The following is a 15339-nucleotide window of genomic DNA, read 5'->3' on the forward strand; positions in this document are numbered from 1 at the left end:
TGTTAGGGAGAACTTGAGTTTAGGGCTTTTTTTGAAGGTTCAAGTTTCAAGGAAAGACATAGGATTTGCAAATGTCAATAACACTATATTGGGGGGGGAGGGAAGAGGAAATAAAATTATCAGACCGTAATGCCCTTTTGTCCCCCTCCCAAGCCGCTCCCATAACAACGTTGCCAGAAACACAGTACTCACCTTTAAACAGACCCCAGAATGGCCGAAGGGAGCGCGCGCCGAGGCTTTTATATGGCGGCACTCCCTCCGCTCAACGCCTCCTCCCACCGTCGTGCGCGGCGTCCAAAGAACAAAGCCTTGGCCGCCTGCCCCGCCCCACTGGAGCTCCCTTTGGTCTAAATACGGGATAAAATTTATATCGACGCACACGGTTCGAATTCAATTTTGAAAAGCAGTTCAACGGTCTCCTCGGAATGAAAAAATAACCTGGATGAAGCTCGTGACGCAGTTAGGAGATCAGGAACGCGCATGCGCAAGCGGGCGCCAGGCTTGCCGTCGTAAAGAGCTGCGTGCACGCGCGCGGCCACGGGTTTTCTCCGCCCTGGAAGCTGGGAACCAGAAAGCGAGATGGGCTCCGGAACTGGGCATGCGCGTAATTTGGATGCTTGAACGCCGAGCCTCCACCCGAGAGTTAAAACAATTTTGCTCATGCGCAGTAAAGACCCAGCGCCGTTGGCTTCGATGGCTTCCGGTGGAGGTTTTATTGTGTAGGAGTGGGAAGGGCAATTGGGGTCAATCAATCGTGAAAACGTATCGAAGCCAAAAAATAGAAATCTTTTTTTAAAAGTGATGGTGAGGTATGTTTGCAATACATGTGTGATCACTTCTCCTGGGGTGAATTCGAGATAATATCTTAAGTCAAATGACCTGTCCTTGAAATCAGGGCGGGAGGAAATGCCTCAGGTTTTCTCAAGGTGACCTGGGGGTGGGGGGGGAGAAAAACAATGAAGCGCAATGGCGCATGCGCAACGGTATTTGTGCCCCGCGCAAGATGGCGGCCCCCAGTCGAGCCATGTTGCTGTGTGGGAATGTGGCCTCTTTAGCCGCCCGCGTGGCTTTTAATAGGTCTTGCGGGCTACGGGTAAGAGGACGCTTGTGTTTTTTTAATAGTTAGAGTCGTATGTGGTAGATTAACTTTTTTTAAAAGCAGCCTAGTTTTTTGTTTTACAAAAAATCCACGGTGTCTTTTTATTTTGCATTATCGTTAGTTTACCTGAGGATTTAGCTATGCTTAACGCCTAGTATAAATTTTATGAAGTATTCTCTAAAGTTTACTCGTAAGGTAGTAAATATAGAACTGTATGTCTTGCATAATGGCTTAGTTGTAGGATTCCCCAAAATGATCAATATGGACCACCGAGGGTCGATGTTGTCACTCGTAGTTAAGTGCGCTAGTAATGAAGTATTCAAGTAACAATTTAGCTATTAAAGTAGCATTCATCCAATTACTTTAAGATTATAAATATTTAGAGGTCTGATGAACAATCTGAAACTTCATGAAGGATCAGTGAGCTGAAGAGTTTGGGAGACCCCCGTTTAGACCTTGTGCACTCTGCTATTTCTAAAGCCTCTCGGTTTTCTTTCTTCCCTTTTCTCATAATTGGTCATTCCTCTTTCTTTAAAAGAGCTGTAATGTTCATAGCTTGTTTTCTGTTCAATAAGAACAAATCTTCATGCTAGAACATATTGGGTTGTCGTTTTGTTAAAAATATATTTTTTCCAGAGAATCCCTGCGTTTTTCCTAGGCTATATTTATGGAAATTAACATAACATAACATCAGAGTTGGAAGGGACCTTGGAGGCCTTCTAGTCCAACCCCCTGCCCAGGCAGGAAACCCTACACCATCTCAGTCAGATGGTTATCCAACATTTTCTTAAAAATTTCCAGTGTTGGAGCATTCACAACTTCTGAAGGCAAGTCGTTCCACTTATTAATTGTTCTAACTGTCAGGAAATTTCTCCTTAGTTCTAAGTTGCTTCTTTCCTTGATCAGTTTCCACCCATTGCTTCTTGTTCTACCCTCAGGTGCTCTGGAGAACAGCCCAACTCCCACTTCTCTGTGGCAGCCCCTGAGATATTGGAACACTGCTATCATGTCTCCCCTAGTCCTTCTTTTTGTTAAACTAGACATACCCAGTTCCTGCAACCGTTCTTCATATGTTTTATCCTCCAGTCCCTAATCATCTTTGTTGCTCTTCTCTGCACTCTTTCTAGAGTCTCAACATCTTTTTACATCGTGGCGACCAAAACTGGATGCAATATTCCAAGTGTGGCCTTACCAAGGCATTATAAAGTGGTACTAGCACTTCACGTGATCTTGATTCTATCCTCTGTTTATGCAGCCCAGAACTGTGTTGGCTTTTTAACAGCTGCTGCACACTGCTGGCTCATATCTAGATGGTTATCCACTAGGACTCCAAGATCCCTCTCACAGGTACTACTATTGAGCAAGGTACCACATATACGGTACTGGTGCATTTTGTTTTTGGCCTAAATGTAGAACCTTACTTTTTCACTGTTGAATTTCATTTTGTTAGATAGCGCCCAATGTTCAAGTCTGTCAAGATCTTTCTGTAACTTGAGCCTATCTTCTGGAGTGTTGGCTATTCCTGCCAGCTTGGTGTCATCTGCAAATTTGATGAGTTCCCCATCTATCCCTCGTCCAAGTCATTGATGAAGATGTTGAAGAGTACTGGGCCTAAAACAGAGCCTTGGGGTACTCCACTGCATACTTCCTCCATGTGGATGTAGTTCCGTTGAGGACTACACGTTGAGTGCGGTTGGTCAGCCAGTTACGAATCCATCTGGTGGTGGTGCTGTCTAACCCACATTTTCTACTTTATCTAGTAGTAGGTTATGGTCTACTTTATCAAATGCTTTACTGAAGTCCAAGTAAATTATATCAACAGCATTCCTCTGGTCTACTAATTTTGTCATTTTGTCAAAGAATGCGATAAGATTAGTCTGGCATGATCTGTTTTGACAAACCCATGTTGGCTTTTGGTTATTACTTTGTTTGCTTCTAGGTGTTCGTGATTCGTTGCTTGATTATCTTTTCCAGAATCTTCCCGGTATTGAGGTCAGACTGATAGGTCTGTAGTTTCCTGGATCTGTTTTTTCCTTTTTGAAGATGGGAACTACATCAGCTCTTTTCCAGTCCTCTGGCAGCTCCCTGTGCTCCAGGATCTTTGAAAGATATAGTTCAGTGGTTCTGAGATCACGTCTGCCAGTTCCTTCAGAACCTTGGGGTGTAATCCATCCGTCCTGGTGATTTGAACTCGTCTAGGTAGACAGGTGTTCACTTACCATTTTCTTCCCTATTTTAACTTGTGTTTCTAATCTGTTTTTGTAGTGCTGTTTTTGATAGGTTGGATTGTTTTTCCTTTTGTGTAAAGACAGATGCAAAATATGAGTTAAGTAGATCTGCTTTCTCCCTGTTGCTTGTCATCTTCTTGCCACTTTCTCCCAGCAATGGGCCAATTGTTTCCTTGACTTTTTTCTTGTTTTTAACATGTTGGAAGAAGCTTTTTTTATTATTTTTTACTTTTGTCGCTAGCCTTTGTTCATTGTGAGCCTTAGCTTTCCTCACTTCATCTTTACAGGCTCGGGCTATTTGCTGATATTCTGCCTTAGTTATTTGCCCCTCTTTCCACTTTTTATATTTGTCCTTTTTGTCTTTCAATTTGTCAGATAGTTCTTTATGCATAACCAATAGTTTTGCATTGTTCCCAGAGCCTGCATTTTTAAATTGTCTAGACTAGATTCTTAAATACACATGTGTTCCACAGTGTAATAGAGAACTCTTGGTACCATAGTTACAAGCATAAATTTCGTCTATTGATCTTTCAAATGACAAGTTGGGAAGCTGGGATCCTTAGAGGACTGTTTCAACTGGTCTTTGGGTCTGGGATTCTTGTCTCTTTATAATATTGCTGTTGGTAATTCTCACTTGTATCTTCTAGGGGAATTCTCAGCTGGCATGTCCTCCTCCTCTCTAATCCTTAGTATTTGAGAAAGATAAGGCTGCCATTACTAGCAAATTTAAAAAATGAATACATTTTATAGTGTCTGGATATAGGGTGTGAGAATAACCTTTGGAGTCAACTTAGATCACAAATGATCTAGGTTGATCACAAATGATCAACCTAGATCACAGCAATACAAGAGCAAACAATAGATTTAAACTTAATGTTAACCGCTTCAGTCTTGATTGCAGAAAATATGACTTCTGTAACAGAGTTATTAATGCTTGGAACACATTACCTGACTCTGTGGTCTCTTCTCAAAATCCCAAAATCTTCAACCAAAAACTATCTACTATTTTTTTTTTTTCTTTTCTTTTTTCTTTTTTTTTTTTTTTTATTCAAAAAGTTTTTATTAGTCAAAAAAGGTTTATCAAAAACTATCTACTATTGACCTTACCCCATTCCTAAGAGGTCTATAAGGGGCGTGCATAAGAGCACAAACATGGCTGCCTACCGGTGCCTGTCCTATTGTTCCTCTTCATTATATCCAATTAATATAATTACATACTTATGTTCATATATATATGCTTATATATTATATAGTTATTTCATGTTAATGCTTATATATACTGTTATGACAAAATAAATATAAATAAATAAATAAATGGTCTGAATCAAAAGGAGGAATGTGGGTGGGGTCAGAGTCTCAGAAGGGATCCTACCTAATTCTCTGGAAAGTAAAGGCAAAGGAGAGGAGAGGACCTTTCAGATTTCCAAGATTTTATCACAGTAATTTTACATTAAGGATAGTATTATTACTCATAATTTTGTTTCCTCTGGGCTACCTTGCAGGACTGAAAGGCTGGATAGAGTTGAGATGTGTGACTAATAGAATCAAGACTTCCTCAGAGAGAAAAAAATATTTTTAAAAGAGCAAATCCCTTTTAGCTTAAAATAATTCCATGCAAAGCATTCAGTAGAAAAAAATGTAGAGGGCTGATCTGTTTCCAATTCAAAAGAAATATAGTTATTGAAGTTGTACAGAGAGAATAAAACCAGAAACAAAAGATAAGGCATAAGCACACACTATATCTGTCTTTCAGAGACAGTTTTCCTGAAACAGTGGAGGACAGCCTATAATAAACAAAAATAAAAATCAGGAGGAATCTGGTAGCGCCATTTCTGACCACACATTTTATTTAAAAGCTTCCCTTCCAGATTCCTGGGGATTCCAGCAAGTTGATTCTGAGACTGTTGAAGAAACTGACTGCACTTATTTCTTAGCCTCCATTCCCAGCTGCTATCCTCATTTTAAAAATACATTTTTTTCATCTACCGGTAGCAGAAAAGGAGTGGTTTGGAGATAATTTCCTTGTATATGTGATCTCAAGCTATGTCTTAGTCACTTTGAATGTTGACTGAAACTGATCATACTACTGTATGTACAGTATATCTGGTGATTATTTGTATAAAAGACTATTTGTAGCTCAGAGTTCAACTGCGGGGTCATTGGTATTCTCTGAGCTTGGTTGTTTTCTTGCAAATGTTTCATTACCCAACTAGGTAACTAGAAGGGAGTGGGTTTTGCTCTCTCTTTAATTACCAATGGCTTGCTCTGTCAAGGAACCCCCAAGACAGGGCAGGGCACCAGAAAATAAAAAGAGAGCAAACCCCACTACCTTCTAGCACTGATGATGTTACCTAGTTGGGTAATGAAACATCTGAAAGAAAACAACCAGGTTCAGAGCATCAAGGATCTCATGATTCCTAATACAGATGTCACTAGTCCCATACTGCTTCCATAAGTCAGTGTGGCTGGCTTTCAGTGAATGTGGGGGTGGGTTGTGTGCTCTCTTGCACGTTACTGTAATTACTAAGCCACACTGACTTGTAGAATTCCATACTTACTGGATAATAAAGCAATTACAGCTAAGTAAATCACTCTTAAAGGTGAATAAGAAATATATGTATAAATAGAATAGAATAGAATAGAATAGAATAGAATTTTTTATTGACCAAGTGTGATTGGACACACAAGGAATTTGTCTTGGTGCATATTCTCTCAGTCTACATAAAAGAAAAGATATGTTCATTAAGAATCATAGGGTACAACACTTAATGATAGTCATAGGGTACAAATAAACAACCAGGAATTTGTAAGAATACAAGCAACGAAGTTACAGTCATACAGTCATAAATGAAAGGAAATGGGTGATGGGAACGATGAGACGATTAATAGTAGTGCAGATTTAGTAGATAATTTGACAGTGTTGGGGGAATTATTTGTTTAGCAGAGTGATGGCATTCGGGAAAAAACTGTTTTTCTGTCTAGTTTTTCTGGTGTGCAGTGCTCTATAGCATTGTTTTGAGGGTAGGAGCTGAAACAGTTTATGTCCAGGATGTGAGGGGTCTGCAAATATTTTCATTGGTCCTCAGTGGAAGGCAGGTTGGTAGCAATTGTTTTTTCTGCAGTTCTAATTATCCTCTGAAGTCTGTGTCTGTCATGTATGTATGTATGTATGTATATTTGTTTTGACTTAAGGCAATAAACTAATAAGAAGAGATAACGTGGCATTTTGAGTTTGTTTTCAATAATCCCTTTACAGCAAATAGCTAGAGGGTAGCTGTTGCCTACCCATTTGAGATACTGCTCTTAATTTCTGAATATCTGATTGAAAATGCTTTTTTAAAAACTTGGGTTTTTCTCCTAATATGTCACTGCTAGCCATGCTGGTACAGTTATTTACTACTTGCCTTGCCTTGTTTCCTAGCATATACTCACAACTTCCCTCCTGCCCGAGCAATTGGCCTTTCGTACGTACTGCACAGAAGACAACCAAGAAGAACCCACAAAGCCAGATGGTCATGAGATAGATTCACATTACAGAGAAATGCCATGGAAATACTTGGAGAGTGAAGGTATGTATGAATAGAGGTAGAAAGGAACAGTTTCTGTAGGTCTAGAATTTGATAAAAAATGCAATTTATTTGTAGGTGTTTTTTGTGTAAATTTGGCTAGTTTTGTTACATGATTTAACGAATCATGATTGAATAACTGTGGTTTACCATAGTGTGTGAAATAAGGGTTTCTCTGTTTACAAAATGCCTACAGCAACAAAGATCGACAATGAGATTTCTTAATATGTGACATCTACTCACACAATATGATAGTAAAATAACAGGTAGTCTTTGACTTATAACCAGTCACTCAGTTGTGCCCTGTCCCGGTACATGACCACATTTTGGACACTTGCCAGTTGGCATTTATAGCCTTTTGCGATGTCCCAGAGGTACATGACCATGATTATAACATATTTGCTGAAAACTGGTGTTTTTCACTTAATAGCCAGGGCATTTGTTTAAAGACTGCAGATTTATTTAACAACCATAGTGATTCACTTAATGACCACTGCAAAAAAGATAAAATTTGGTCACTCGTGATGATCTGCTTTATGACCGTCACGAACTACAACTAATGGGCGCTCTCCTTTACAGTTGTAAGTTGAGGACTACCTTCATAAAAAATAAAAATGAGCAAACAAACTATTATATAGCTACATACCATGTTTTCCCGAAAATAAGACAAGGTCTTATTTTCTTTTGACCCCTGAAATATGGCCTTGGCCTTATTATCGGGGGTCTTATCCCTGAAGCAGGATAGGCGTGGCCGGTTCTTGCCTGCAACATTGCCAGCCCCAAAGTTCTCACGGGCAAATCGAGTGCAAAGGAGAGCTCTTTGCGTGGAGCGAGAAGGGCCAAGCGATGGCTTCCCAGCAGGTCTCAATGAAACCCTGCAAGAAAGGCGGTCACAAACGGAGGACTTGAAACTCGGCGCAACCAGAGTTGCTTTTGCCCTCCTCCACTTCAGGATATTTAGGGCGCCGGGCAGCTTCCCTCCCCAGCCCCAGAATGCTGATGGGGCTCCTCTTGATGTGGCTGCTGAGCTGTTCGATCAGCTTGTGCCATGGCTATTTCGATGGCTCACTTTATTTGGAGATGTCCAACTCGGAGAAGTTGCTGGGGGAGCTGGAAAACAAATTTCGGCAGGGCCCTGAGCATGAGAGCCATAAGGAGAGCCGCCTCAATGACGACTTCCTGGGAATGCTAGTGCATGCGCGGGCCCTCCTCAAGTAAGACACTGACTGTCTCAGCTGGCCTGTGGGACAAGTACAAGCTGCTTGTGCTCACCGTCCGGCGCCCCGGCGCCTGCCTCAGCCGCCTCAAGACAGAGTAACTCAAGGGCTGAGCGGGAGTGGGTGCTTTGCTGGGTTTCGAGCGACCCTCTCTTCCCCCTCAGTGGCCGGCCATGCCAGCAGGACTCTGGCCGGCCACGCTTCCCCACGGACGGATGGACTTTCCTCCTTTACATGCTGACTGGGCATGGCAGGAGCTGGAAGTCAGGTAAGACGTGTGAGCTTCTCTGCTGTGTCTTACCTGACTTCCAGCTCCTGCCATGCCCGGCAAGGGGTGGGGAAAAGAGACAGCAAGGAGAGCACCGTCTGGCTCCATGCATTTCACTTCTCCACCGTCCCACCCCTCCCCACCTGCCACTCCCTCTCATTGGCTGAGATCGGCAAGCCAGATTTGGGGAGCGGAATGCACTGCCACCGCCCGGGAGGAGAAGAATGTGAGAAACTGGGTTGGGATAGCTCAGGCTGTTAAGAAGCCTGTTATTAGAACACAGTAGCCTGCAATTACTGCAGGTTCAAGCCCGGCCCAAGGTTGACTCAGCCTTCCATCCTTTATAAGGTAGGTAAAATGAGGACCCAGATTGTTGGGGGGGCAATAAGTTGACTTTGTAAAAAATATACAAATAGAATGAGACTATTGCCTTATACACTGTAAGCCGCCCTGAGTCTTCGGAGAAGGGCGGGATATAAATGTAAACAAACAAAAAAAAGAAATGGGCACTCTCGCAGCGCCTCCTCTCTCTCTTCTTCTCCCAAGTGGCAGCGGTGCATCCGGCTCACCGATTCTGGCCTGCTGATCTTGGGCAGCAGCAGCTCTGATGTTCCCCCTCCCTTTCCCCCCCTGCGCATTTGGAGGGGGGCTTCTTTTGCGGGGGAGAGCTTCTTCTTTTAGAGCATGTGCCTAAAAGCCCAATTGGGCTTATTATCGGGACATGTCTTAGTTTCAGGGAAACACGGTATGTTCATTTCTACTTAGTGACAGTATAATTAAAGATCACTGCAATTGTAACTTTGCCCTCATCAGAGGTAATTTCTGAGAACTCTTCAATCTGGAATAGCAGCACTGTAAATAACTGGTTCACATCTAAACCGAAAGTCCTCACTTAGCCTGAGGTAGGAGCCCCAGTACTCATTCTTCCAGAGAGAAAGAATGTGTGAGAGAAAGGATCATTCGTGCTACCTTAATTTTCTTGAGGCAAAAGGAGGGAACCATATCCATGTTTCTCCAAAAATAAGACCCTGTCTTATATTTTTTGAACCCCGAAATAAGCGCTTGGCCTTATTTTCGGGGAGATTTTATTATTTTGGGGCGCATGGAGCAAAATGGGGCTCCTCTTGCCGTCTTACCTGATTTTCAGCTCTGTGTTTAAATATTTTCGGGGAGGGCTTATTTTAGCCCATGCACTCAAAAGCCCAATTGGACTTGTTATCAGGGGATGTCTTATTTTTGGGGAAACATGGCATATAAAAAAATTAAAGAATGTTTCTTAGTTTTTAGGATGAGATAATGTGTTAAAGTAGATTGTGCACACAATACAAAATATGTTTCACTTTGAATCTGAATGACCCATTGTCATCTGGAACCTTTTTGGGTGAGGCTTAGTGTGGGAGAAACAAAACCTGGTACCTTTTGGTTAATTTTAAGTTTTACGCAAAACAAAACCCGGAAGGATCCTGAGTGATTTTATAGAATGCATTAGAATATGAATCACTGGCCAATTATCGCATGCGTGGAATAATTCATACATACTATAGAACATTTTGCACAGCCCTACAGTATAGGTATTTTACGACCTTTCTTGCCACAATTATGGAGTGAATCATTGCAACTGGTAAATTAATAATCCAATTGTTAAGGGAATCTGGCTTCCCCATTGTCTTTGCTTGTTAGAAGGTCACAAATGGTGATTACATGATCCTGGGACACTGCAACCATCAAATGCACATCCATTGCCAAGTGTACGGATTTTGATCACGTGACCAGCAGTTGTGTGGTAAAACAGCCATAAATCAATTTCTGCCATTTTAACTTTGAACAGTCACTATACCGAAAGTGGTAAATCATGGACTACCTGTGATGTGAGGGGTTTTTTTTGGTTTTTTTTTTTGGCTTAGGAAGCCCAGCAATTATGAGTAAACAGGTAAATGTAGGGTTGTGTCATGTAATAAATCCTCAGGCGGCTTCATTGCTCGTGTTTACATGTTTATAAGCTGAAAACTGCTGCTGTGGAATGCTGTATTCAAGAAAGATGGAGATGGACATACAGATGGTCTTGTATGAAGAGTCTTTGCTTTATGGGACAAAAGTTCCACATCTGTCAATTTTACTCATTGCAAGTTTGCTTTTCCTTTCTGGAACAATACTTAAAAGAATTTTGAGGTGGTCCACAAACCTGTTCTGTTTCAGCATATTTTCCTAGTGTCCTAGTTTGCTTTCCCAGTTTCCTATATTGCTTTCATCTTTTCTGGGCTGGGCCTATTCATTTCTCCTTGGCTTCCTTCTAGGTGAGGCTGGAAAAAGGGAAGACCTATGCCTAGTTCAAAATATGGCAAGGGATACCTCTAATCAGAAGGCAGCAGAGCTCTAAATGGACAAGTGGTTTTGTTTAGTATAAAATAATTCCTTCCGTTGCTATAGGGCGCAAGTCACATAGCCAGGAAAATGGCCTACTCTCATATGTTTCCTATTCCCTAATATCAAAGAAACTAGATGTATAGGATTACCTATAAAATGAATTCATTTGGTATACTCAAGCCGTAGTCTTTTCAGTTGTGGCCATTCCTTTCTCAATTTTTCAAGGCATATAGATAATCACATCAGGTCTGACTATATATGAGCAAAACTCCATTTCTTTATTATTGTTTCCATTAAGATACATTCCTTTAATGAGCTTGAATTACTATATAGTTCATATCAACAGTCTGGGGTAATACCAAAAATTATTATTAAACAGTTTGAGAGTTGGATTAGTTAGTCCTGAGAAAGGAGAAGCATGAGAAAGAAAGTTAAAATAACTCGCCTTGATTCTGTTTGGTATAAGAGGGTTTTCAAGATTTCTGTTATCATATGCTACAGCTATAAAATAGCATTCCTGGAATCCTTGAGCCGTTTCCTGACCTGACCTACTTTCGAAGGGTTGACAGTGTATATGAGCTGGTAACTTATTGCTGTATGTATACCGAGTATATTTGTAAAATGTTAGGCAAAGGCCATAATTTTTTTCTCCTTTCCCCTTTAGAATACATAACTAAATATGGCAACAATCCCGTGTGGTTTGGATACAGGCGTAATTTCAAGGGTCAGGTTCCACCACAGAGAACCCGGAAGATGTGCATTGTGAGTACAGTCTGTTTATGTCAGTGACTGAATCCAAAGAACTGAGCATAATATTTGCTAATGCTTATAGCAATATTCTTTCTTTCTTTCTTTCTCTCTCTCTTTCTCTTTTCTTTCTTTCTCTCTCTCTCCTTCCTTCCTTTCCTTCCTTCCTTTCTTTCCTTTCTCTCCTTCCTTCCTTTTCTATAAATAACTCAAGGTGGTGAGCATACTCCTTCCTAATTTCTCCACACCAACAATCCTTTGAGGTGGGTTGGGCTGACAGCTGGCTTTCATGCCTAAGGCAGGACTAGAACTCACAGTGCCCTGGTTTCTAGCCTGGTGTGTTCACCAAACTGGCTTTCTTTAATTTGTTAAGTAGTGTAAAAAACAGTAAACATTGTATGGACAGTTGGATAAGAGGCAGCATATCGGTAATTTGTACTTGAAGGGATATTTCAGGCTTAAGGGATACAATTGTAGGTATTTTTATTAACTGTATGCAGAATTACATGGTTTGTTCCTGGAATGTATCATCTTTTTCTCTTTGAATTGGCTAATCTGAGTATTTGGGAAGGGAGGGGCAGATTCTTATTATAAAAATTGTAGGAGCTCTTACGACAGTTGAGTTCAAATTCCTCTTCAGTGTGAGAATCCTAATCAATTTATCCCGTCTGGTTCCTGCTTGAACCAATCGGGATGAATCCATGGGGAGGCCAATTATTGTCAAACCAGCTACTTGTTGTTTCAGTGAGACTTGTTCCAGAATGCAGAATTATGGACTCTTTTATAATAAGACAAAACAATTGCATTCTGGGACAAGGACGATCAGTCTTAGATTATCTGGTATTATATAGTACAGTATTTTAACATTTTACCTTGGTCTCTTCTATGCTAAACATTTACAGTTCCTTCAATTTCTGCTCGTGGGACAATTCCCAGTTTCCTTCTGACCCTTGAACTTGTTCCAGGTGTCTAAATGTTTCTTAGAGTAGGGTGCCTAACATTAGGCACATTATTTTAAGTAATTATGAATGGAACATTTATAGGATTTTCGTCTCCTAATTTTTTACACAATAAATTGTTTTGTTCTGTCTGTACTTACAGAGAAGAGGGCACGTCTGTGGGAATCCCTGTCCCATCTGTAGAGATCAACATCTTTTTTTGGATTATAGGGTAAGAATTATGGGATTTTTTTTTCTTATATTTTTGTTTAAATAAATGTAATAAAGTCCCCAGAGTAGAGATGCAAACATGCTCCATAGATGAAACAGAAAAAAGAGGCTATAAACAATATAAAATATAGGCAGTTCTGGAGCATCTGGACATAAGAGCTGTAAGGGCAGTATTGAAAAGCTAATGAAAAACAATTGCCACAGCACCCAAAAGCTAACTGGATGAACTTGTTTGAAAGACCGATGCCAGTGCAGAAACAATTCTGGTCTATCTTGCCATCAGTGGTATTCAGGCAGTAACAAAAAAGTTAGGAATTTAATAAATAAAAACAGTTGCATTGGTTGTATAAAGCCATGTTTCCTTTTCTAACCGGTGAGTAAAATTGGCCTTTCATCTTACAGAATGTGAAGCTTCTTGAACAGTTTATCTGCCCCCACTCGAATATCATCCTTGATGCAACCCATACAGGTAACACAGCTATTGCATTTCATGCCTGCTCCATTTAATTCCGTGTCCCAGATATTCTCTTTCTTATTTATTTATTATTATTTATTAATCATACTTTTATACCGCACCTTCTCCCGTAGGACTCAGGGCGGTTCACAGGCATATTAAAAGACAGTATAATAAATAAACTTTAAAACCCAATTAAAACTAAATATTATCATAGCCAAATCACTAAAAACAATACAAAACCAGTTAAAAACCCGTTAAAATTTAGCTAAAACATTTTATTCTTAGGCTAGTCCAGCGCGTTGAAATAATAAAGTCTTCAGTTCACGTCTGAAGGTCCGGAGGTCGGGGAGTTGTCGTAATTCTCTCCCTCTCCCTCTCATTTATGTAACTATTCTTGTTCCTTCTGCTGTCCCACTAACTATTCCATACACAATGTTATTGCTGGCCACATTTGCATTCATTTGCAGCAACCACCATATCTTCCCAAACCTTATTTTAGAAACTGTCCCAGTTGGTTTGCTACTCTCCAAGCAAGATGCCACGGCTTTGGAGCGATAGCATTTTAGTGCAACATCTCAGTTCAAAACCACAGGACGTGTGTTGCCTTTTTTCTTGTGGGAATAGATAGCACACACAGTCAAATCCCTGAATGCAAACCAGTCTAGAATTCACACAGTACTTATGTAACCTTTGGGACATATCATGTACTTATCATGTTGATCTGAGCATGTGTGAACAAAACAGGCTAGACTGAGAGGCCAGGAATTTATCAGCAGTACTGGAAGTTACTGAGCTGTTATTAAACGATGACTATTTCAGGTACAGGGTTGTTGTTGTTTTTATTCACCACAGTGTTCACCACAATGTTTTGTTTTGATTTCACCACAAGGAACTCTTATCAAGTCTTGGAAACACATTTTCTCTTGCATCACAGGTGTGTGTAGAAAGAAGCAAAAAGAGCTAGAGAAAGCCATTGATCAAGCTCAAGACAGTGGTGAGTAGCATTAAATTGGGGCTGGAAAACAAGGCAGAGTTCAGTGGAAGGTGGCAATGCTTGTATGATACATTTTGGAGCTTTCAGAGCATCGGGGTGAGGATGGGAGTGGCTCACAGAAGGCTTGCACACCCATTTTTACTATTTCTTTACTTTCACCATACCTTTTGCCATTTTGCTGCCAAATTTCAGCGGCATGGTCTTAGAATGCTTTGGAGGTTGCAGATAGGAATGCTGCCTGTCTTCCCTCACCCATACAAAAGCCATAAGTTGTCCACCCTATGCCATGGTTTATAAGCTCACTCAGTTCATAGGATATGCTAAGCCAGGCCCTCCCCCAACCTTCCATTAGATAGAAGGTGTGAACCAGATCAATCATGGTCTTCTTTCTGATATGTGTTCTCTTGTGCCTCCTTTGTCAGGACTTCTACCAGTTAGCATTCCCTTGATTTCTTTCCGAGATGCGGATTGGAGCAACCAGCATCCAGCTGTTTCCAAGACTCCTCCATCCCCAGCTCTGCGTAGCAAGACATCATGGTATCCCTGGTATGACTGGCAGCAGCCTCCAGAGAAAAAAATTAAACTCTTCAGGAGGATTTACAAGGATTACCTGAAAGAAGAGAGCAACCTTTCATAAACCAAGCCCAAAAAAAGCAATTATAACATTCCCAATGAAGCCTGTAACTGATCCTTAAAAATCCTCTAAAGTATATAGTTCAGCTGTTAAGAGGACTGCTGTCTATTATTTCCTCCAGAAGGACTTCTATCAGTAAATTGAATGGGATTACTGATGATTTTGGTGATTGAACTTTGTTGGAAACACCTGATGGAATGGAGAGGGGGAAGTATAGGGCAATGGTAACACAAAAAATACAATAAAAAGCAATTTGATGTATGTATCTACAATGTGATGGGGTTTCATTTTACAATAAATCATGGTTTTGTTAAAATTGCCTGCTGTTGGATGGATTAATACAAAAGTTAAACAGATTTACTCACCACACCATACTATGGCTTAGTACAGGGGTCTCCAAACTAGAGAGAATACAGAACCTTCAAGGCAATTTTCTGTGGCAATTGTTTTGAATCCAACAAGTATTTGCAATTTTAGCAATTTGTAAAAATGCTGGGTTCAATGAAGGTGTGCTGACTGTGTGCATCTATTGTAAAAAAAAGGCCAATAGCATGTTAGGAATAATAATTGGTGTTTGAAAAATGGATGCAATTATC

At 40.6% G+C, this 15339-nt stretch overlaps 1 protein-coding gene across 2 annotated transcripts; it reads left to right on the plus strand.

Moving 5' to 3' along the window:
- Window positions 1–937: 937 nt before the first annotated feature.
- Window positions 938–15059, plus strand: MRPS18B (mitochondrial ribosomal protein S18B). Of its 2 annotated transcripts, none has more exons than XM_058173988.1 (7): window positions 938–1093; window positions 6749–6896; window positions 11407–11504; window positions 12591–12659; window positions 13061–13127; window positions 14005–14109; window positions 14532–15059. In XM_058173988.1, exons 1-7 carry the CDS (start codon window positions 974–976, stop codon window positions 14744–14746), a joined length of 822 nt encoding a protein of 273 aa, XP_058029971.1. In that variant the 5' UTR covers window positions 938–973; the 3' UTR covers window positions 14747–15059. The 2 variants fall into 2 exon arrangements, with proteins under 2 accessions (XP_058029971.1, XP_058029972.1); XM_058173989.1 differs by having other exon boundaries at window positions 14050–14109.
- The last annotated feature ends 280 nt before the right edge of the window (window positions 15060–15339 follow it).

The sequence above is a fragment of the Ahaetulla prasina genome, chromosome 2 (genome assembly GCF_028640845.1).
Source record: "Ahaetulla prasina isolate Xishuangbanna chromosome 2, ASM2864084v1, whole genome shotgun sequence".
In the NCBI taxonomy this organism is placed as follows: domain Eukaryota; kingdom Metazoa; phylum Chordata; class Lepidosauria; order Squamata; family Colubridae; genus Ahaetulla; species Ahaetulla prasina.